General features: G+C 40.6%; 1 protein-coding gene across 4 annotated transcripts in view; it reads right to left on the minus strand.

Moving 5' to 3' along the window:
• Positions 1-25,662, minus strand: part of LOC122577919 (protein-tyrosine sulfotransferase) — a 179,021-nt gene that overhangs the window by 6,587 nt on the left and 146,772 nt on the right. For all 4 annotated transcript variants that reach the window (XM_043749624.1, XM_043749623.1, XM_043749622.1 and 1 more), the window contains one exon: positions 3,975-4,294. In XM_043749624.1, the coding sequence (XP_043605559.1) occupies positions 3,975-4,118 (144 nt within the window). In that variant the 5' untranslated portion in view covers positions 4,119-4,294. The remainder of the gene's footprint in view (positions 1-3,974; positions 4,295-25,662) is intronic.

The following is a 25,662-nucleotide window of genomic DNA, read 5'->3' on the forward strand; positions in this document are numbered from 1 at the left end:
TTCCACCCCTTTTCTTCCACGAGCGACACGTTTAACGCTGGATACACGAATCAGCAGAAGCGTTCTAACGTTTTCTTTTTTTCTTTTTTTTTTTTTAACACAAATAGCCCGTTCTATATGATCTGTGCCGGAAATGTGATCGTATTGTACACACGTTGGTGGACGATTTAATTAAATTGTTCGAAACTATCAGTTCGAGGACCTTCTTTGATGTTAGTAAAAATCAATGATAATATTTCCGTTGCTAGTGGAACGCTCTTTTATAGGTAGATATTACTCGTTTCTCCCTTGAGCTTTCAAATAGCAAATTATAAATGGAATTACTATTTCAATATATTTGTTCATTGATGTATTGAAATTCACCTGATCGATACGATAGAATTGTTTATGATAACATTCTCTTAATTATTTCAAGCAGTAGCAGCTATTTTATTTTCATGAAAATATTAGAAAAGGGCACATATTTCCCTCGGCAAGATAATGGAACGTCGATATTTTTTTATTTGAAGGAGAAATGTGAAAGTAATAAAGCCCTGGAAAGGAAAGTGCATCTGGTCGTTAGAAAGACGCAACATTTCCTTTGCCATTTTCACTAGACCAAGCTGTTTGCCGGTCGGATCAAGCACACGCTGTCGAGTTCCCTTTAAAGTTCGTGCTTCTGATACATTATCTACAGGATTTACGTTACGTTTTAATATGACAGTGTATCCTTTAACGGTGATCTCTTTGTTCCTCGTTATAACAGTCTCTAATTAAAAATCGACGAGAAAAGTTTCGCCGCTTCGGTTTTATTTTCGATCATTCTTTCGTTTGCCAACGAAATAATTAGCGAGTACGATCAATCGGCGAACATTCCGCGCTGTTCTCGTCGTCAAGCGATTTTTCGCACCTGTGTCGTACAACCAGCGAGTCGAGTGTCTGAGCTTTAAAAAGTTTCCCCTTATCGCTGCGTTGTCGTTGGTTATCGCACGTTTTCAAAATTTGATTTACTTCCGCTCCTCTCTGCGCAACCCAAAGGATAATTTCTTGCTTCGTTCTATTCCCCTTCTTTGCTTCGTCCTCTATTATTTTCTTTTCTCTCGCAGAGAAAATTTAATAAGTAAAGGACCCGTAGGAAGAACGAAGCCAGCAAAATGGAAATATTATCTTATAATTTAATTTCAACGACTCTTTGATATCTCTCGAGAGGTAGGTTTTGAAATAATGATTTGTTTTTATTCACCTGTCGAGAAAGGACGAATTATTAGAAATACCATCTACTAAGAAGCCTCGATATTCAGTAGGTCCATTTTTAACGATCGCGGTATATTTAAGATGGCTATTCGTGCAAATTTCTTACTAAATATATTTTTGTAACCATTATGATATAAATTTCCAGGCTGATTTCAAATTTCGTTGATATAAACCACGACAGTTGTGTCCCGTAACAGCGCCGACAGAATTTCGAAATGTTTTATATAACGCACACGATATACACACGAAAGATTTTTATGGTAAATGTCCAAATACTTTCACGAGCCACTGACTGCATGTAAATCAAGGCGTAAAAAATTCCCCCACGAAGAGGGCAGCCTATGCTAATCGTTTATTAAGTCAAACGCGTCTTTGAGACGTGTTTCATCGATTATTGGAGAGGGAAAACTTTCACGCCGATAATAGGACTCGATTAATCGATTTATTCTGCTCAGCGAAAGATCGGTTAAAAGGCAGGAGTTCGCGATTATGACAGAGTAATTAGTCGGATAAACCCACATCGGAGGCTAAGCCGCAATTTCCTTGCCAGTTCTCGGTTTCTTTTTCGCCTTTTTTACTTCGACGAAAATGGAGAATGACGGTGCGAAGTAACGTAGGTTGACGTATTTCTCGTGGCGACTAATTTCGACGAACAAAAATCCAATTTCAAACTTTCTACGGCATAAACGAAGTTCCAAGGAAATTTCTGCCCTCTCGGAACCCACAATATGAGTTCATAGCGCGCGTTGCGTTCCGACTTCCCTCGTAATCTATGCATAGAGACGCGTGCTACGGTTGTCAAAGCAGTGGCAACTGACCTGGAATTTCGCAAGAATCACGTATTAGAATGCACCGTGTATGTCTTCCGTGTGTGTTCTGTTTTTCTTTCGAATTCTACGAAGCCTATAGAGGCCAGGAGCGTTCGTTGTTCCATCGCTGTTCCGTCGTCCGATCGATTTTCTCTCCTATCTCATCATCCTGACCCTTGCCCCTGTTAATTAATTGCTTTCATAATGCGCCACCGTTGAAAATTCGATTAAAAGTTCCTTGATTTTACCGGACATCCGTGCGACGAGGTAAACACGGTCCTCTTGTGAGAAAATGGCGTGAAAATCGCGCCAGCTTTTACTGTCTTACTCGAACGTTGAATTACGCACGTTGAATGGAAGGAATCGCTTGGTAAAACATCGACGAGTTAAAGCGGTTTCTCAGTAGGGGGGACGGAAGAATCGCAAAACGAATAAAGTTTCTGCCAGCCGGATATAAAGAGTTTTATGTACGAGCATTGCATTCTTGTTGAATTAGAGAGGAATTTTCGGGTGGTAAAACAAAAAGTTGGAGGAAATTTAATTTCTGCAGCGTTGAAGACGGGCCCAGACAACGACCGGGTATAAGGAAAGGAACAACTGGGACGCGGTTAATTCGCACGATAAAATCCGACCGACGATGCTATAATTGCGTCTCCCCTAATTCCAACCCGGATCTCCATTGAAAATTTTTTCGACGAACTCGCAGAAACACTGTAAAACGACCTATGACCTACTTCATGCGGTCGTACTGAAAGTTCGTTCCTTTAGACTATTAGCTACGGAATAATTTCTATTGGATTACGACCGTTTTCCCTTTGCGCGACGAGACTGATCTATTGTTATTAAATCATCGAAAGTTTCGCAGGATTATACTGGTGAATATTTTTCATTCAAATTAGATTCAACAAGGCAGATTTGTATATCGGGTTGGGGAATACGATGGTTTAAGATGATGCGAACATAATGACGAGAATGGAAGATGAGATGGCAGGAGTGAGTTCGAAGGTCTCGTAGGTTGTGTTATTGACCCTTAAATTCATTCAAAGGTAACGAGATGATCGTGGAGATCGCGTCAAAGACATTAAGGCCACCCGAAGATCATTCCAAATTTATGATCGAGTTTCAGTCTAACTTAAAGGTCTCGTGAAACATCAGCAGAATTCATCGTAAGCCATATTTAAAGTTAAATCAATCGTATATAAATTTAAAACGTTACACACCACGTATGAGGACTTTTAATCAAACCTTCAAATTGCAAAACTATTTTCATTTCCGACCAGAGTCGCTCATTATTTAATAACGTAACTCCCCGCGGAGAAAATGGGAAAAACTGGTTTACGAGAACCCGTAATATTTCGTGCTCATAGATAAACAGTCCTTTCATCTCTCGCATCCAACTGTGAAGTATACAAATATCATTAAATCCCACCTCGTTTTCCACCGAGTTCCCCACATAAAATTTCTTCACACCATGGTCAGTTGCTCCTTACTGTTCGATAAAACGTGTAATTCTGGCATTTCGTTCATCGTGGCAACACATACGGGGAGACAAAGTTGGCGGAAACACGCGTTTGTCTAGGCGTTCAGGCACCGACGATTGTTCTGGCTCCGACTGCGGCACGTACCCACTGTTTGCACGACAATTTCGCGAGAACTGGGATAAAACTAATTCGTAATTACTGGCTCCGTAGTCGAGGCACGCTCGTAAATCGTCAATGCGATAATAACTTCATGCATGGTGGAGAAATTTCCAGAAAAGTTTTCGAATGCTGTTTGTTCGAGGGGTTCCCTTTTAAATAATTCAATTCCAACGATCCGATTCGTCAAGTTTTTATCTATTTTGTAGGCTATGACGAGAACAACAGTTCGATACAACGCGTATTCGTTGTAACCATGACCTAATTAGCGGATATGAAATGCGAACAGACTTACCTCTTTGGCGACCATCATCGCTGTGGGCATGTACTTCATGGAGCCGCAGATGATGCCTAGTTGATAAAGAGCGAAGACCAGAAGAAGGCCAACGAAGCAGATGATGGGCCCCTTTCGGCCGCCTCGACTAAGCAAGAACGACATGTCGTCGTTTCGAACGACGACCACGTCACTCGCGTGCACGTACTTGGACGTGTTTTGGGCGGCACGTTAGTGAACGCCGATGCGATCGTCTGGATCGGTGTGGTGGTCACGGCGGGCTACTCGAGGCCAAGGTTTCGGGGCCTCGTGTTCCCGGTTACGCCATTAGCTCATTGCACCTGTTCAACCAAAGAGAAAATTTGATTAGGTAACAGCGGCGAAGTTTATAGCGGAATCGAGTTCGGTGTTTAACGCGATCGATAGATCGCGGATACTTATGACAATTGATATTTTTTACGAATACGACTAGGAAAATGGAATCTAAGCATTTCTTTCATTTACCGAATATTACGGCGAATGCTGTACTTGAAATAATTTGATTAGGTAACAATGACGGGTCTCGATATAAATTCAATCGGAATGACAAATTTTAATTGCCACGATTACTTTGTATAAATCATACACGAAGACGAATAATCCGCTGGAGGAAATTGTAGCCACGTTTTCCGACTAGTATTTATCTCGGAGGAGGCGGAAGCTCGTTCGTGCCGTCATAATTTTCATTTCGATGGCTCGTTGCCATCGGCTGAGTTTGAGCCTTTGAGCGGTTCCTCGAGCGTTTTTGATTTAGCTGCTCCTCTTCCGTTTCGCGGCTTTGTTTGATATAATTTATTAACGGTGCCAGAGACTTTCGTTGCTTCTACTTAGAAATCAGCGATGCATTAACACGATAAATCTCGTGGATTATCGAATAGCCTGTGACCGAAGTCCATTTAGATTTTACAGCTAAAGAAATGAGAAAAAATACAGGAGAAATAGGAACCGTCCTCGCCTGTGTTTCATTCTGTGTGAGCATCGTAATCATCGGCGCTGAATCGATCGAGCTAGCAAAAAAAAAAAAAAAGAAGAAAAAGAAACGGGGCCACGATAGAATAGAATTTTCGATAGAGGATCCTGCAAGCGGCGGTGCTTGTCGACGAGCAACTTGTTAATAACATTGTATTGTGTGCTTAAAGAGTTTCCAATACTTGCAGAAGATAAGCTTGCAAATTTCGTTAGGAAGTTAGGTGGTCGCGTTTATTTGATATAAGCCCGAGGTAATGTATAAGTAATGAAATTGGAACGAGCTATGAAGAAGGAACTCCCGGGGGGAAACAATTCTTTGGAGACTGGCCGATACGTTTTTATTTCGCGATACAGTTTCGCGTGATTCCAGGCAACATTCAGAGAGGAAAAAACTGAGAGAGTAAATAGGAGCTTGAAAGACCCATATCGGGGCGGATGGTCAACCGGTGATTCGTGAAACGTAGTCTACGACCAAAGAGAGGAAAAGAGGACGAAATAACAAGAAAGAGAGAGAGAGAGAGAGAGAGAGAACGAGCAAAGGATCAAAAAGAAAAGGGGGATGAAAACGGAAGAGGAACTGGGTCGTATATAAGCGACCTGTATCTATTTTCCGGCGACAGCTTTCAAGGAGAGCTTTCCATTTCGCGCCTCGCCTTTGACCTCTCTCACCCTAGAGGTCCACCATTCCTCGCGCGATGAAAGATGAGGACAATCGCTACATATTGCTAGCTCCGTGCTACCTTCCAATCTAACGCTGCCGTGCTGTACCTTCAATCTCGCCAGTTTTCCTCGCTCACTCCCAAATAAAACATCACTTCGTTTCCTTGTACCAACACCAATTGTTTTCTGGATTGGACGCCTTTCATTGCGACGCGTGGTTCTCTATTGTCCGTGGAATTGAATCGAGACGAGTAATAAACCCTCTTCAAATAGGTACACTTCTGTCACCAACCGTTTGCACTGATAGTATACGAAGATTTTTCAGTTGTTTTCGTGAATCACGATATTAAGACTTCGTTCGAGTTTAAAAATTCGAATTTCTGAATTTTCTGCGAATTTTGGGATGCGGTAATCGACCATTACACGCTTTACAATTTATTTACTCCACTGCATGATTGATTATAGTTTTATGCTGTATTTTTTTCTACAAAATACACGTCTATATTTGTGTGTCAGCGTGTGTACTTACGCGTGGAAATTCATATAAATTTGTATCTTACGTAAGTTAGTTTCACTTATTGACATATGAATCATTCAGGAGCCATATTGATCAATCATTCATCTCTGAATTGAAAAGTACAGAAAAGTTATCAGCACCGTCTCGTGTCTGTAGAACAAAAGCTTTATGTTTAATACTTTCATAGCAAACGAAAATCTCCTTTAATATTTGAATTACAAATGATACGAGCGTATTCTATTTGACAACATTATTCGATTAACATGTCGTATCAATGGTCGTCGTAAAAGCTTTTGCCTGTTAGTCTTAATTTAAGCGTTTCTTTGTTTGCAATTCGCTACCGGTAGAGCGTTCAATTAGTGAGAGTATGGTAAAAGTTCAAGCCTTGGTTGCCTAAGGGCTCGTTCCGTTATGTTGTTGCATTCGTTCCGGCGAACACTCAATTTTTTTCCCCCCTTTTCATCGTTCGTAGAAACGCAATTGAGGCTGGCCCTCGTTTCTTACTTTCATATTTATGCCGCCTTTAATATCCATGAACGTGAGGCGTATTCCCGCGTGGTACTCGTCGCTGAATTCGTTGAAATAACTGTGCCAAAAAATGAGGCTGATTACATTATCAATTCTTGCCTTTCTTCCCTCCTTCGATGTCTACTTTATCTTTCAAGTGACGTCGCTATCGTCGTTTATCGTCGTCTCTGTATAATTCTTCGGCAATTGTCTTTACGCAAGTGTAGCTATCTATAAGACAAACACGAGAAGAAAGAAATCCTGGTATTCCTAACGTTAATGAACGGAAGACGAATCAATTTCATCTTCTTTCTTCAACAGTCACATTTCTAAACCTTCGAGTTTGCCTGATTATTATCGATGAATAATTCTTAATACGAACAGTATTGGTTTGACTAAGCTCAAGCAAAGCTTCCTCAAGTATATATGTAACTTTTGCATAAATGCGACCCATATGGCTGTTCGTTTTGGTGGGTTTCTTAAATTCGACATTTGTCTACGACAGCGAATCGTTGGTGGAAAATTGATATCAGGGGGGGAACCGCTGGACGTTGGCAGATCGATGTTTACGATAGCGCTTGGCTGTTGGCACTTAGACATATTGTTGCTTTTCGCCCTGGCGTTGAACGACAACTGCATTTCTCTCCGTGTTACACGCCCCTATTGGTCGTTGCCTTTATGATTGCACGCTTTTGCACACTCCACAGAGTCCACTGTGCGAGTTCCGATTGTCCTCCTATGGACCAGTCGTGCTATTGTTAATTAAACTGAGCTTTGTACTCTTCCATACAGCATTTGCGTTTATATCAATGTCGCATCGTTAATCGTAATTTTCTAGGCTGATTCGATAATGTAAATCCTATTCGCTTCCATAGATGTATAACGACGATAAATTCATTTTCCGCCTGACCGAGATTTTTCACCGGTTCTTCTTCCTTCTCGGAAATAACGGATAGAACCGATTTCTGATTATCGATAACGCAATAGTCGCGAGCAGCACGTAATAATTTCCAATTGGAACCACTTTATGCGAACCAGCTTTTTGCGGAAATTCTAGCTATCGTAGAACTGCACGATGCGAGCCCACTCGAGCAAAAATATAATCAATCGTTGTGTGATTATTAGAAATATCTACCATCGAAGTTCCGTTTGCTGTTTCCATTAATTGCACCGTGTTTTTATTTCAAAATTACGTCCCTTTCTTTCTGTCCCAAGAAAGTGATTGCTTTCAAATCTTACTAATATAATCGCTGAAAATTGCAAAGAGTTTCGTACGACGTACGTAACACGTTCATAAAAATTTCTCGCGTTAAATATTCAAACTTTGCGAGCCTCTGTATTTTCCATATTCTCGCTTCGAATTCTCATTACTTTCCCCTACGAATTTCCTTTCAGCTTGGTCGCTTCAAATTGGAATCGTTCCAAATTTCGTCGACCAATTTCGCGTCAAAGCGATCGCACGAACATTTCACTATGATCGTAGGTGCGAATACTATGCTACATGTGGCAGGATACGCAAAAAGTTGAGACAGCTCGGGGAACGCGTGTCGGACAGAAGAGAAATTTCGCGTGCCACGGATAAGCGGGCAAAGTTCGCGATATGCATGCGATTTCGTGAGAAATCGAGGCTTGACCGAAGAGAGAGGATCGAGGGTTGGAAATTATGCGCGCCATAAACCGTTCTTTGTCTCGGCACCGGTAACTTTATCGATCCTTCGACGCGTTATTCCCTCGGGGGATCTACGGAGGCGACTGAATCCTCTCAAGTTTAATGAAAGAACTTCGATGCCGCGGATCGTTGATCCGATATTCCGATGGAATAAACCGTTGAACGAAGAAAAAACTGGTTCGAGTGTCCGAGACCACGAAGCATAAAATATAATTACTTGGACCTGTTCTCTTTTCTCTAGGAAAGCACGTTATCACTCTCTAAAAGATTTTGTGACGTACATAGCATGCTCATTATACTTGTTGGATGAATTACATTGTCTAATGGTTACAGAATTTAAAAAGTTATTCTATTGCAAACAGAAGGCTTAGCCTATAAAATATTGCAATGTACACGACTGTCTTTACTTTATAAAATTATAATTTTCTTAATGTAATCATCTTTCTTATTGTCTTTATCTTACACACTCATGCAGCTAGCGATGACGATACGGATGACATGTAGCGTTAATCGTTAATACATAGAAATGTATTACCTAAATAAATTTTGCCGAATATTGTTGCTTAGAAAAGGTGGGAAAGAGTGGGAAAGAAAAAGTGAAGTATTCAAAATGAGAAAATCAGTTCTATCCACAAAGTATGTGGAAGGAAATTCGTTAAAATACATTAGGAATCAAAAGGTATGTGGTAATTTTATTTTTCCATAAAACGTAAGTTTAAACATGAGCTTCGACATGTGGCATCGATAACCGACGCGTCACGAAACACGTTAACCTCGGTGGATCGTGGCATGAGTCGCGGTTCGAGAAACTAAGTCGCAAGAGATGACGCGTCTCTCTCGAGAGCCAGAGGTAGAGTTGGTATAATTCAGTCGTGTTACGAGCCGCCTAAAAGGAGCTTGGGCTCGCAGCCAACAACTTTATACTTCGGTTAAAGCTTCGATTTCAGCCATAACAGTTTGGAAGCGAAAGAAAACATGTACACAGTTGCCGGATAAAAGAGCGTAAGACGCGACGTCGAGTAAAAAAATAACACTTGCCTGCCACCGTGTCGACGATTCTGGCGACTTTTCCATGAGAAACGTTTACACGTAGAGTTCACACCTTGGCACACGTTTGTGGCGTTAATCCCTCTTGCAATAATTTCGTTAGCAGCTTCGTAATTGGATTCCATCGGTCTCTCGTGGCCTTTGGTCGCGTTCAAATTTATAATGTCACCAGAAGGGCCAGCGACGACCGGATAATGATACGGCTCGTTTGCCTCGCTATTTAAATTTGTCGCGGTTTGGGGCGAATTTTCGAACTTCCGTGTCGCTTTGTGTGATCCGAAGGGATTTCCTTACAGGGTTGAACGAGCGGATGTGAATTCTCGCAAGTTTAATGAAAGAAGTTTGGTACCGAGCAACTTTAAGCCGATATTCCAATCGACGGTCGTTTAACCGCCGCTAACGAGAACGAATCGATTCCATCAGGGAGCCTGTCTCGTTTCCAAGGAAATCATATCTATCGATTCCCTTACTCGAAAACCTTCAAAGCGATACGCGTTCAAATTCTACGCTTAACCATCTTTTTGCGCCGAGGCATCTTTTTTCACCACCGAGTATATCATTGATTCGATCCTTTGTCGTTGAATTTCGAGTTTAACGATATAGTAGAATTATCCAACTTAGCTCGAACGTTCCAAGATTCAATTTTGAACTTTGTATAGAATAATCAAACTTGAGATACTATTAGTATATCACGGGACACCATTAGTCTTTAATATAATAACGGGAGAATGAGAAAATTCTGTGTACTTTAGATCTAACCAAGGAGCATTACAAAATTCATAACCGAATTTACTGAATTACAAGGGAAATTACTTGGTTCGATTCAAATATATCCTTCCGACACAGATAATCCCATCTTATCGAACCTGGTACATCAAGAGAATATTATCTGAAAATCTCTGGATAGTGGAAATTGCAGAAACTTGCCCGCGAGAGTTAGCAAATTTTTAAATACCCATGGAAAAGCGGAAACGAGATGTTGACATACGTGCGCACGAGTTACCTACTTGCAAATTGTGTTGAACTTAAATGCCGTGCTACACGCGTTTGTTGCAAGAAACACGTAGCTGTGCTTTGACTAATTATGATTACAGACCGTGAGCATAAGTTTATTAAAGCGTCAGCTTGCGAATAATTACGAGTTCCTTTCTTATCAGCGTTGTATCGTCCCTTTAATTAATAGCGTTAGAATCGTAATACCTATTTCGCAAGACACGACGATGTTTCGTTCGCCAACCTTCCAAACAACTATGCAATCGTCTGATTTAACGCTAAGCACGTCGCGTGACACAGATTTTACTTGAAATTACTCTTTCTTTTCATTCCTCGTCCTTTTTCTACGAAACAAAGAACTCCCGAGAAACATTCGTGGATTAAATTCGATGGAAGTAGGTTTTTGGCCGTTTCTGGGCGAGGAGAATCCTTAATTGCTTTCATCGACTACTCCTTTGTCACCTTAATTGTTCTCTCAATCGTAATACTCTGATTTTCCTCGTGTTTAATTGTATTTCGTTCGGACCAATAGTTACCGTTGAATTATGGAGGAAAATGTTACGATAACGATCCCTCCCCGATAATTGCATATTACTATATTGTTCTTGCATTTGCCATCGATCTTTTCCTGTAAGAATGTTTTTATTCTATTTACGGTGTGTCAACGTTTCGGATTACGTATCAGCGAATGAACATTTGGTCTGTATCAAGCGAAAGGTAACGTTGGCGCAAATGCATAAATTCTGTGAATAAACGAGATGAATTTCGAATAAATACACGAGGGATATGAGCTTTCACGAATTTTCAAAGTAACGAAGAGACGCCACGAGGAGATATTTCCTCTCAAAGAAACGAGCTGATCGTAGATTCGCGGAGCAAAGAGGCTGCTCGAAAAGTCACAGTAATTACATCGTCCGCGTTAATATGTTTCCTTTACCATTCTCGGCCCGGGAATTGAGATTCCGGCATCGGTGCCGAGAATTGCGGAAACAGAAGGAACAGGACAGAGAAATGGAATTCGAAATGCGCAACGCGCGAGAGAACGGTTGCCGCGGGAAGACAGGTGCAGAGACGTAATACTAATAGAAATCGAAATACAGAAACAAAGGGGAACATCTTGAGACGGTAATCGAAGTTCAGAGCCCGTGGAAATAGGAGTTGCGGGGAATTTCGTGGAAACAGACGGTACAACTCGCGTAAAAATCGAACTCGAGTACACGGGTACGGTTCAACAAGAATATCAGAAAAGATAAAAAGGAAAAGGGGGAAAACATTAGGATGGTCGTGAAAATCGGAAAAGAATTTTATTTGAAAATAATTTGAAGCGTGATATATTGTATTCGAGGGTGAATAATTCGGAAATGGCAATTCAAAGTGAGATTTTAAGTTTTGAGCGTTATAGATGCGTGAAAGGATCGAGTGTTTGAAATTAGCGTGTAAAAACACCATTAACTGGACAATCCTTTATCCACATTCTTCTATAATCACCGAGTTAAAAATTGATAAAGATAAATAAATGTCAATCGAGATCGGTTTTATTTCCTGTCTTAAAATTTCATTAATTTTAATTACTAAATTATCGGCAAGATAATTTCTATACTTATGAACGAGAATGTATATCAATGTATTATGCGCGTGTGTAGACGATCGAGGAAAGTAGCTGGAAATCGACATCGGGGGCAAGAAGTACAGAGGGGACGTACAGGAATGAAGGTGCGGATCAGGTTCTCTCTCTCTTTCTCCCTCCCTCTCTCTCTCTCTCTCTCTCTCTCTGATTGTGTACAATTCGTTGATGCACCGCGTTAACAGCAATCTAATTAATCGCCGAAGTCCGCGTGCACTCACACGTATAATGCAGCGGCCGTGCAAACAGCAGTGCGCTTTCAGGTAGAAACGAGGCCGATGCGCGTATATTACCAGTCGCAATATGCATCGCCGTGTGTCGTTCATCTGACGACGGATTCACCCTATTTCACCGATCCGCCGATGCCTCGTCTTTAATACGCGTGCATCGGGAAAAACTGTAGTCTGGGAACAGGGACGCGGATAACGCGCAGCTCAGCCTCGTTGCTTTGCGTTTGATCGCGTTTGTAATGATTACGGCAAATGGACGTCACGGAGAACGGATAATCTAAAAATGCTGTTTCAGTGCGCAGCGCCGATACCGCTTAATTAGCACTTTTCATTTGATCCCGTTTCGCGTCGATTTGCCGGTGGAACGACTGCTTTCAATATTAGATAATGGAACCATATTTAGCGAGAATGATACCGTTTCGACGAATGCAGCAGAGTTAGATACTATTAACAATAAATAGATACTATCAAAGATCAACTGGAGTATCAATTTGAAGAACCGAAATGTATATGTATAGATATAGTTGAAGAATATTCCGAAGAATATTATTTCGGTTATATTCATTTAGTTATTTAGTATGCGGTGCAGTATGTGCAACCTGAATGGTAAAATATCAAGGATTTAGATTTATAGATTAAATTGTAATTACCGTTAAATGCAATTATATCGTATTAAACGAAACGAACTTTATATTAATTCGATTCTGCACTATACGCGGTATCTCACGAGCATCGTGTCTATGATGTGGAAATTAATTGTATAAATAGGAATGCTGGATGTTATTCGCAGTGCGCAAGATTTGAATATCAAATACATTATATTCCTACGTTGATATCGTACCACGTGTTTCTATCTCATTACACAGAAACGTCAAACAAATTCACGTTAAACAATATTTTTAATAATTTTTCGACAGTCTCGTTGAACAGTTTAATGAAATTTCTCATTGTCTCTTTTAAAATGTTTTACAAAACGTACGCAACATACGAATAAAATATTTGTGGTAAATGTTCAAATACTTTCGTGAGCCACTCCGTAAAAGCGTCGAACTCAAGTCGCTACAATACCAGAAATAAAACGGAATATCGGTATGCACAAACTCGCGGATATATTGAATATAACATTCAATTAGCAGCTTTACGATAATCGGTAATGGGATGGGTTCGCGCGCGAAATCCCGATCTGTTCGTTTTTCTGTGAAAGAAAAAAAGCATAGCGTTCGATTGTTCGACGCAATCGGATTTTCGTTGTTGAAACCGCGCGTGAAACACGTTCCACGCAACGTGCATTTTTACCCCAACCGGATCGCCGAGGATTACGATAACTGTCGAATTTGTTTTAAAACTGTATAATCGTATCTCGAAAACGAGCCTATAGGGATCTGATAGGATATATATGGGGCTGTTGGGAAACCATAATTCAGCGATGACCAGTAAATGGCGTTGCGGAACGGCAAATCACGCGCGAGTGTCTCGAGAATGTTATGTAATTGAAACAAATGGTCGAAACTAGCCGGCTCTCGGGACCCTTTTGTTTCTGCTACGCCAATCGGGAAGCCGCATCTGATCGAAAGTTAAATACTTTCCTCGAATCTAATTTCGGGGCAGCCATCCCCGGTCGGAATAAAACCTCGTTCCAGTCAACGAGAAAGAAAAAATGGGTAGGCACGATGAAAAGTGTGAACCGCCCGTTTTTCGCGCGAGATCAGGCTGCAACTTTATGACGCGTTTATATTTCCCTCGTACGCTCGTTTCGCCCCTCTGTTTTGTGGCATTTGCATTATTTTCTTTTTTTTTTTTTTTTTTTTTTTTGTCAAAACACGGCAGACAGTTTTGATCAATGCGAGACGGTAAATTAAACGCGAGACAGTTTTGAAATACTCGCTGGATAAATAACGGAGCACAGGGTTGCTTATACGCTGTTGGTGGTATGTCGCGAATCTGCTATTTTAGTCGCGATGTACTGCCGATTTTTTCGTCGTTGTTTTTTTTTGGGGGGGGGGATATTTTTTTCGGATTTTGGAAAGAGGAAGGATGACACGATATGCGCGATCGGCCGTAACTTTGTTCGAAATTACCGACGGAAATGTATGGTTCGATTAAAATTTCGTCGACAAGCCGTGCATCGTCGAAACACCGTTCGACTACCTATTTGATCTGTAAAATGGTGGGGGTGTAAACGATCCACTTTTTTTCAATTCCAACGAACGGTAAATACCTTTCAGAGAAACACTCATCGTAGCGATAACACGTCGAAAAAACGTGTAATTAAAAAGCTTACGTGGAAATGTTCGACATAAAAATCCACCCGACCGTATAACATGGAAATTGCCTTTTTTATTCATCAAGCTGTTTGGATTGTTCACTCTTGAAAAGTTTAACGACTGTTGCGTTTCGAATTTTTGCGAGTCAAGTTCTTTTGCACGAAACATTCATCGGGCATCGTCTACAGCTCGTGTATTATCATACTTTCACATTGACGATTCTGTAATTCAACTGTGCTTCGCTTAAAGCCGTCATCTCCAAGTTTCACGTAGTCCATTTAGGATATCCTAGAAATTGTGAAGCCTGTTGATCTTTACAGACATCGTATTTCTACTTAGAAGAACTTTGTTTCTTTTCCTAACGTGATATTTTCTATCTTCTTTATGGTGCCTCTTCTTTATGTATGTTGTACTTCTGGTGTTTTTTATTCCTACAGCGTCTTTATTTCAGTGGAATTTCTTTTCTAGTACGCTTATGTTATTTTCATTTTTACTCTGCAATTCTCGCTAGATTGTTTCCAAGCTGTTTCTTTATTGCTGCTTTTCTTCTTTCAACGCCTTTACACAACTTTGTTCGAACGAACCAAGTTTCTTTTTAGTAACTTTCTATTGTTTTTCTTTTTCTTTTCTATCAAGGGTCTGATTAGAGCAACATTATACTGTCATCTTTCAATCTTCGTAGCAAAATTATCTATGGTGCCGCTTCTAATCGTATCGCTACCTCGTGTTTTAATTTACTGGGCAAAGAGGAATATCTTCTGTTATTAGAATTTTGCCAGCGATGTCAAACGGAATTCGAAAACCGTGCCTCGATAGACAAGACAGGTTGTCTCTGTGAAATGGAAATTCGGTCGGAAGAGGGAGATAGCCATTCCCATCGCGATATAGCAACGATTTCATTCAACGATATTGCATCCCGCGCGAAGCTCTAATCGATTCGGTTTATTACCGCAAACGGGGCGAAGAACTTTTCGCGAGTAAATTGCAAACCGCTTAGCCCGAGTGACCGACCGGCCATTTATATCAGTTTCAAAGTTTCCAACTTAGTGGCGAAACTTTGTCGCCTTTCAGTTTTCAACTCCGCTGCCAAATGCTCGACTCTCTGAACCTTCTTTTCTCAATGAGCTTTCCAACCTCGTTTCTTCTGAAACAGATAATTTCGTCAAGCAAAACGACGAAACCACCGATTCAGGCAACTCGCAGAGAAAACTGTGTAGTTTTAGTATTAATCTTCCAGGTAAACTTTCAACGAGACAAAGAAAGGAAAGAAACAAGAAAAGGGCCGAAGTACCAACGGGACGTCGTATCAGAAAACTTGCCTATCACAGTCCGTGTACGTATTAAGCCCTAAAAGGAAGAAAAAATAGCACTGGGGAAAGACGTAGGGACAATAAGAACAAAGTCTGATCCAGTGACACGCATCTTTTTGCGCGTGAACCGTCGGCTTGCCGAAAACGGGAGCATCGTCCTCGTTTTCACCTCGTCAACCTTTCAAACGTCTCTTGTTCTTTTCCCTTTTTGTTCTTTGGATGACATATCGGGTAAAATGAAAGTCCTCCTCATACCGGATGCATCTCGCTGACTGAACGTTTGATTATACGAATTTCAGAGAAGATTCGAGGACTGCTACTTACTTACTTGCTTGGCAGAGAAAAGAGTGGCGAGAAAGAAGAGGATCGAAGGAAGGAGAATTCTCGTTAGCGATACTTTTACGCGAGAGACTTTTTAAAACTCTGTTCGTGCGAAATCTTCATTGGGAAAGGAAGAGATAAAACGTCTTATCTTTTCTCGTTTACGAAACTCGAAAGACTTCTCGTAACGCGAATATACAGAGGTTCGCGAATCTAACCGAATACTACGAGTCTCTTGTGAGCATACTATACGAAATATTTTCAAGTTTCATTAATATCGTAACGAAATCTAGTAACAGCCAGTGCAGTCGGTATTGTGTACCCGGTCTATAATTTTTCTGACGTATTTCAACAAAATTCTTTTTCTTTCCATCTGTCATTCCACGTAGAAATTTACAAAGTTATTAACGGTGGTCGAACAGGTCGCGATATCTATCGTCGCTAGGACTGAAATGATAATACGCCAGTACGTGAAAGTGACGTACAACAGCAGAAGAGCTGACACGAATGACATTGTTCGTCTATCTTTTTGTCGTGCAAGCGGGTCATTTGCATCAGTTACAGCGGCCGCACTCGCTCCACCTCTGCCATTTTTCTGCATCACCGTGAAACGTGGCTTCACTTTTGTTCCTCCTTTCGTAAAAAAATGTTGTCGTATCTTTGGACCGCATGGCAGATAACTGCCAATGTCTCGTGATTTTTGTTAATAGCATAACGAAAGATGAAGATTGAAAATATTTCCTCTCGCCTCGTTTTCCCATCGATGTATTATCGACGTTTTATTTCATTCACAGAGGAGAAGGATCCCATTAGAAAGCGGATTATTCAGGTTAGCGAATTCGGTGTCGATCGCTTTGCGAGCCGTTACCTAGCATGATAATCTGATTCAGTTAGTAATTCGGTAGAACGAAGCGTTCAACGAAAGCAATTATACATGGTAATACGTAAACGAGCTTGCACAATGCTGTGATTAACGTAAAATTACAAGTTACTTGCGCTGCGAGCTTTCAAATTCTCTACGGGTAGTATTTGCCACACGGCTGTGCGATGCTTCGCTTGTTATTGACACGTTACGCATTATACGATCATCGAAGGCCTTATTGTTGTAAATCGACAATGAAATATAATCAGCCATGTATGAACTTTGAATAACGAACCTTTGATGGATACGAATATTAAATTTATGGAAAAATCGTCGTGAGAATTGAAATTTAGAGTTAAACGTAAATCGCTTCGTAACGTTAATTGGGCCGCAGTAAAACTTTGCTAGAACAAAAGAGTGTAATATAATAAAAAACTATTACGTATTCGTAAAATCTAACGTGTTTAATACAAAAATAACGCTATCCTTAGAAACGTAGAAGTATGTCGCGCACGATCACAGCATCGACAGATAAACGTGATAATAGGCCATCGAACGTAAACGACGCGACAGATTCGACGATGCTGTGGATTCAAAGAGGCGATTCCCTGTCCCGTTTTTCTGTCTTTGCCGGACTCATCCGCCGGACAATACGCTTCATCTCCTCGCCTACGGCTGGTTTCTTTGCCCCCCGCGCGAAAATACACGCGGCGCGCCCAACAAATTGGAATTCCAACGGGATAACCGGGTTTCCACTCTATTCGCTCTCCTCTTTTCGTCCATATTCCGGTTCCTTTCCCGGAGGCAGACTCGTCTGTTCCGTGGCGGCGGCCAGAGGGTTGAAACGTAGCCGACCAAACTCGACTTTGTCGAGCTTAACCACAGAGAACGAGCAGCATCGATGGAGTGCTAAGCTTTTATTGCCGACAATTTCGTTGCGCCTTAAGCTCATCGCGGATTATTGTCTTCCGTCGCGATTACGATTATTATTATTTTTATCATTATTAAGATGGTTCTGGTTTCATAGCTTTTACGAGGTCAGCTCGCAAGCCGACCTCTTTTCCACGATAACACACGAACAGACGAACATAGCGTACCGTAGAATGGGCGAAAATATGAATCACGTTTCGTTGTATCGTATTTACTATATATGATTTTTCATAAAGATACGAAGCGTTGCACGTAAGAAAGATAACGTGATAATGCTATGAGAGAGATAACGCGAGAGAAAATGATATATATATATATACATATATTACGTGCAGAAGAGAAAAAAAAATGATAGACACAGAAATTTAAGGGCAAGTTAAGGATGAATAACTATAATATATCTGACAGAGTGTTTTACGGATAATAAGGATTGACCTTTGACAAATATATGGGGGTTCGGGAAACGCGGCAAACGCTATCTTCCGCGAGTGAAACGAAATTGTCGGCTATACGCTGTAGCCAAGCGTAGAAAGTACGTGCCATTTTTGAGAGTGTTACGTAAGTTGTACGCGAACGTTGTTTGAGACGTTTCTGAAAGGATCAGAGGCAAAGGTAGAATCTCGTTTGTTCGCGAGAAGCTGTCGGTTTCGAGTAAGACAGAATGTTTTGAGAATAGGCACGTGGTTGAAAGTGGAGAGATATATTCGAGGGATAGCAGGGGAACATATATATCAATTTCTCCCTTGAAAGTATGGAGAATAAAATCCTGTAGGAAAGAGTACTTTTTATTCCTCTGTAATCCGGTATACGAGGTGCTGGACCTTTGGAATCGCTTCTCGAAGATAAGATTTATTAAAGGATCGAGGCGGTTCGCTTTATGCAACACACACTAGATCAAAGTATTACAGTACTCTTATTGTGTACATTTCTCTTGTTTGATTTATTTGTTCATCTTTCTCAATCTATTTATTTGCGCTGTTCTGATTTATTTACTTATCTGCGAAATGCTGTTGGCAAAGGATAGGCAAATAGGAATTACGAGGTGCCATGGGAACGCTACGAGATTATTCGTAACGAATGTAAGTTTCATGTAGATGCGATCGGAGGTGAGCGAAATACCGATAAAAACGACAATCGCGTTTATTTACCAACCTCGAGGATTATTTTTTCCCCGGTCAATATTTGTTTCGAAGCGTGCAATTAAAATTACCAGGGAAACCGCCGCGACGAGCGAACGACGGTATTCATCTACGAAGGAACAAGCATCGATACGAGTCGACAAAAACGTGCTAGATGCGAGGGACAGTGACAAAAATATGTTTATATACGGATTATATGAATTTATCGTCGATCCAGTTTCCCGCGACGGTATTAAAATTGCAGGTGTTCGAATATGGCGCGCGCGGTTTATTTTAGTCACGTACGAACATTGATGTTATCTGTCCTCAATTTTTCACATCTTCTGCCTGGGTAATTTATATCGAAAACGTTCACATTCCGGGCTCAACAGCGCATGTAGGAATATTTCACATTGCTTCTTAAATAATTATCTTACTTTCTATCCACGATTTACCATTTAATCGCGCTGTTCAAATTTACAGCCCTGCATGCAGTCTTGCACGATCGAATTAACGTTAGGAGAGAGATTTTACAAATTACAAATCATCAACACGGAATATGTAAATTTCCCTAGAAACCCATTCGTTTCTCTTATGAAAAAACAAAATTGCCATTCGCCGATGGAAACGTCGATTGAAAATCAAGCATCTCCGGCGTTTTGTTTTTATCCAAATGTCAATCAACGGTCCAGCCCCAGTCCGGCATAAAATTGATTTCACGCGATCGCACCGGTATAAAACGGATGGTTATTCCCTATTTCTCCGTGTCGCGATGCGGTGTTCTGTACGGTCAAGCAGACTTGCGCGTTCAATTTCGAAACCCAGAACGAACAGGGGGTGGTTTTCAACCCCTACACAGTCTCCACCCCTGTTCCATTTGGCCGTTCGAGTTCCTTCGACCGTTAAATCTCCTTTTTTTCCCGTCTCTGTCCACTCCAAGCCCAGAGAAACTCTACTCGGCTATCGGGCATCCGTACCTATTTCCGGTTCTTGTCATTGACCTGTCCGTTTGCAATCCACGCACGTTTCTAATATCCTGAACGAGAAGAATGTATCTTCTTCTCGCGGTGATTCTATTATTCGTTATCTAAGTTGCTTGCTCCAAGCATTCGCTTCGTTCGATGATTTTCTTTAAGAATTACAACTCACGTCTCCTTCTTTGTCACACTTGGGCTACGTATCGCGAGGATCGCCTGCCACCCAGGGAATCGAAATCCATTTCGAATACAGTGACCCTGTATCTTTCGTTTCAATTACTCCCACCCTCTACGGTGTAATAGCTCTCTTGCCGCTAGAGAATTCGTAATGCGAAGCGAAATACGCGGAGGAGTCGCGGCTTCGAGTAAATGGGATTTAATTTATATGTACGATTCTTTAGCTAAATATTGTCCGCTTTTTCGCTCACCGCTCACTCTTAATCATTCGCAGTGGTTGCTATCTATGAAAAGTATTCCCAGTATTTGCCTTATTTTCCACTCACACGTTTTCTCCTCAGATTCTACGTGTTATTTTCATGGTATTAAATCTTTGTTAATCGTAGGAAAGTACCGCCGCACGAAAGGAAATTTAACATACTTTGGTTTAATCGATCGTTATACAAGTGCTATAACAAATACGATTCTTTCCTCCATTTGAAGGAGAAACCACTGAAAAATCGGTGGAGCGAAATTTTGGACACGGAAAAATTAATGTCGCGCGATTGTTTGCCGGTATCACGCGAGCACGTTGAAGTTCATCAGCGCGGAATCGATTGGACGACGGTCGCCGCGCGAAATTATGCGAATTCCCAGGATTTTTTAGTGATTCGACGGAAGTTAAAAACGGCTGTGTAATGTCATTAACGAGCAATAATGAAATCGGTCGTCGGGAAATCCCCATGGAAACCAGGTATTAAAGTCGCAGGATAAATCAAGAGAACGAGACGAAATAAAATTACAGCGTTTCCCGTTAATGAAATGCAATTGCGATCGCAAATTCGAAGCGCCGATTAAATATTCTGTTGTTTGTCCCGCTATGTGTCGCAGCTGTAAAAATCGCGTTTCAAACACGTCGTTCCTGCGTGGGAGGAATCGAGATTTGCTTTATACGATTCGTCGTAGAAATTTCATTCGCTTTCGACGTTCGACGAGCCTTGATACGTATTTCATTTACGTACTTAACTTCTTTTTTCTATGCGAGGTGTATAAGGCACGTTTCATAGAGCGACGCTGTAGAAAATTGGTATTCAGCACATTCCAATGGTGCATTAAGGCTCGACGGTGGAAAATCGATCGTTTGCCGAGCGGGTATTTGAAATTATGCAAATTCCAAGGCTAACGATCGTTCTTCGTGATTAATATATGCGCCAGAGCTGACGATCGCGTCAGCAGTTGCGGCTTTTAACGATCGAAAGATCTTTTTTCTTTCCTCTTTCAGATCACCAACTAAAAATGTTAAAAAGTCTTGTCATTTATTATACCGTTAATGACGAAACTTTCCTGCACTGAATTCCTGTTCCGACGTAAGCTTAATTCATAAAAATGCCGATCAATCTTCCTACGAATAATTGATTGAAGTACATATTCATTCTCTTGCCAGCGATAACAACGGATCCGTTGAAATACAATTCTTTTGAACACGTTTCTAGTCTTTCATTCGCCTTTTTTTTTCCTTTTTTTCTTTTTTTTAGATTTTCTCGCATTCAGAACGAGCTGATTCGTACTCGCGATTATTCCACTGACGTTCATCAAAATATCCCGGACGTAATTTACACTATGAAATTCGCAAAAGCAAATCTTCCAGGAAAGAAAGGAGGGAGATAGTAATTTACGTAGTCCGTGTTTTTACCGTGAATCGCCTAAAAAAAATAAAACGTTTCCGAAGCCTTATTACTCTTCGTCGAGGTCATTTGATGTAGCTGATGTAGCTTTTGACTCGCGCGTTGCAAAAAGTGAAAAAAGAAAGGGAGAAAGGAAAGAGGAAAGAAGGGAAAAGAGAGGAGAAACAGAAAACGAGATAAAAAATAGCAGGTCACGAGTACGTTTTATATTTTCAAAAGGTTAAAGCACGATCTAAAAAGCAGAAAGAAGGGTGACTCTCGCTCAAAGCGGCACGGCTAACGACGTTTGTATCAATTTCAAGCGGGTCTCATCCCATTTACATTTTCGGAGATGGACCGATCTTCTCGACTGTCGTGCTCTTTCCTTCTCCTCCGATGAAATTTCATGAAATACACCCGAGAAATACGCTTTTGAAATACGCTCGAATATCGTACGCGAGATCGGCGAACCATCGTTGCAAAAAAAAAAAAGAAAAAAAAAAGAAAAAGGAAATTGCTATGAAAAACTTGGAGCTCGTTTAAAAGGTCTCGAAGAATGGGAGAGTGACAGCTTGAAGGTCGGTGCTTTTTTTTTTATATGATTGCCTATTAAAAGTTTTCAAGTACTGTGATTCTTTTAAACGTCGACGAGATCGAGCACCGCTTAACGTACAAAACACTGCCGCTCGTCAATTTTGATCCGCTTTGTTATTTGAACGGGGATAAGCATCAATCTCGCACGTCGATTTTTAATTTTTCGAGCCGAAATATTTGTTGGATGAAACGAATAAAATAGAAGAAAAGGAGAACGTACGGCTGATAGAATATATCGCGTGGATGTTGCAGGCCCGTGTTAGTTCTTGAATGGCAGCTTCATTTAGTATTGGTAGCGTTTTATGGTTTCAGTTTTTCGCTCTTTCAAAAATAAGAATTCCTACAAAACCAATACGAGTTCGACGTCTGAAAAAAGATTACCAGGAAATACAGGAAAATCGTACACGGCTTAACAAAGCAACAAGAGCGTTTCGTATAACATTTTTGCGAGTATTCTCTCTTAGATTTATCGTTACATCGATCTTTATCACGTTGAACCGAACACCAGATCAAGCGAGAAAACTAAAATGTACACGGTTCTTATATAAATTTTGACAAAGTACTTCGACGATTACGGAACAAACTCCTGATTTTTAATCCGCCTGGATGGACAACAGTGTGTCGAATGAACATCGAATGAAATTCGGTTGAAGTGGCATTTTAACGTAATTGAATCGCAGAAGAGTGCGGCGGTATGGAATCTCGAATCAGAAAAATGGCTAGTTCGACTCTTTTTCCCGAACCGATGTACAACGATAGACGATTATAATGGTTGCGCGAGTGAGTGAAACGTATTCGTTAAGAACATTAAAGCGAATGCACGGTTGGATTGAGAGCACAATTTGCGTTCGGTCGAAAAAAAAACTCTGATTTTACGTACGCACCGTGACCTATGAAGAGATGAATAAATATCGGGAGAAAAGTTCTGAAATCGAGCAACAAAACTCTTTTGGCCGCGATCAATGTTTTCGTGGATTATTTTTCAGCTCGGATTGCAAATGAACAATCGACCAAGATGAAAATTAAAATTTCGCGCGAATCAAATTCGATCGAAAAAGTTACGACGAAATACAATTTAACTTGTCATTTCATATGATAAATAAGGATAGCTCGATATATTAATAAGTTTACTAAAGATGCGACTAAATCGCGAGGCCTCTTAATTTACCGTCTTACGAATAAAACTAAAATCGATCTTCGCGAACGAGTATTCGGTTTGGTCGCAAAAATAATCACGATGATAATAATAATAATAATAATAGTAATCTTGACTGGTGCCGAAATATCCGCAAGGTGTGAGGATTATTTGAACGCGTAGGGAAATAGAATAGGGCGAGAGCGTGTTGGCTGGACTGAGACCGGCTCAATTTTTCAATATTGCCGCAAATATCGGCTGTCGATTTTCTTTTTCTCGTATCATTCTAGGCCAGCAGCGCGTGTTCCCTTTCGTCCTACCGAGGTTTGACGCAGCGCGTCGCTTTGTACCACCCTGTCGATCCGATTGTTTCGAATAAAATAAAAAGGAAGAAAAAGGGCGAGAAAAAAGGTAGGGGACAGGAAAAAGAAAACAGGGGACGTTGTACGAAGCAGCGAGTAATTAGAACATCCGTCAGTCGTTTGTGATATTCGAACGTCGTTTTCACCGTATCGAGTTATCAAAATCGTTGAAAACACGGGCAGCAACTGAATCCTACGACGAATTTTCCACGTGTCGTTCAACGTCAGTCTTTTTTCGACGCTGCTGTTCCCGACAATGCCCGACGAAATTCGTTTCTCCCATAATACGACGTATCAATTCTTGTTCGATCTACAGTTTTATCCGGAACGTCCGTGTTTTGCAAATAACCAAACGTTTCACGAAAATATTCCGACATTTACCAGAGAAAATTTGTACGTATACACACGTTATACGAAACTTCCTGACATTTCATTAACACTGCAGTGACGCGCGATTAATGCGACGATATCGATAAAATTTGAAACCAAAAATGTGTATAGGTAGAAGATTTTATTGGAAACACGCGTTTAGCGATAAATAAAAAAACGACATACAAGATGAAAAACGGTGTTAAACATATAATTAGTATCGAATACGACCTTGATAAATATTGTGGTTTATTAATATAATTAATAATTCACTGTTCAACGATCTGTACGAAGACTATGTTTGCAATAAATGTATTGTAACTTTTATATACATTTTTAGATTATTTACAAATGTCGCCAATATAATCACGATAGTCGTTGCTGATGAAACTTGAAAATGTTTCGTACAACATACATGATATACGCAGACAAAGTTTCTGTAAGCGTTCAAATACGTTCGTGGGCCATCGTGCCTGGAGATATTGTTTTCTACAAACGAATCGAACGAAATTACAAAGGCCTTTCTTTCGGTTTTATGAAATTTCGAATATTTCATTTCCAATATCGTATTAAATACCGCGTCGAGTCGAGTGTAACTTAATTAGAGGAACGAACCAACGGCAGTAATTTAAAACTCAAAGGTGCCATTGAAACTGCACGTTTTATTTCGACCGACTATCTCGTCGAGTATCGAATATATTAATTGGATGTTCGATATTTCCCGAACTACTTGTCTATAAGAAATTCCATCGTTGTCGTTTCATTAAACGTCAAAACGTCTATTTGTGAGAATAATTGAACTAATCGTGGGTGTTGTACGCGTGCATTAGCTAACCGATTTTGCGAGACGAGTCTCAGGGAACTGTAGTCATGTAAGCATTCGGTACACGTGAGCTTTTCGAATTTCGAGACCGTAGGACGTTGCACGTTGTCCTCGATCGACGGAAGTTTGCGAAATTCTGGCTAGACTATTTGCCTGAAAGCCAGCGGCGTGAAATTATGCGCGCTGCCTTGAAAATCATCGAACGTTTACTTTCAGGTTCAGCAAAGAACATTCTTTCGTTTGCGTTAAAAATGCGACGATCAAAGTATACAGTTCTAGAAATTCGTTCATATATTTTACAATGGCGTCATTCGAATTCTCAAAAATGAAGCATTGTAAAACGATCTACGGATCCTATGGAACCTATCAAAGAAATACGAGTTGCTCATTTTGATGATTTTGGTATTAAATTTGGTATTTGGATGATTCAAGTATTAAAAAGACACCTTTCTTTCCACCTCTAAGCGATTTAACTGTTCAAAACGTAGAATAACGCGCCGAAACGATTCACCAAACTCCAAATCCCTGCCAAAGTTGTAACAACCAACGAAATCACGAACTTTGTCCGT

This window comes from Bombus pyrosoma, linkage group LG3 (assembly GCF_014825855.1).
Source record: "Bombus pyrosoma isolate SC7728 linkage group LG3, ASM1482585v1, whole genome shotgun sequence".
Classification (NCBI taxonomy): domain Eukaryota; kingdom Metazoa; phylum Arthropoda; class Insecta; order Hymenoptera; family Apidae; genus Bombus; species Bombus pyrosoma.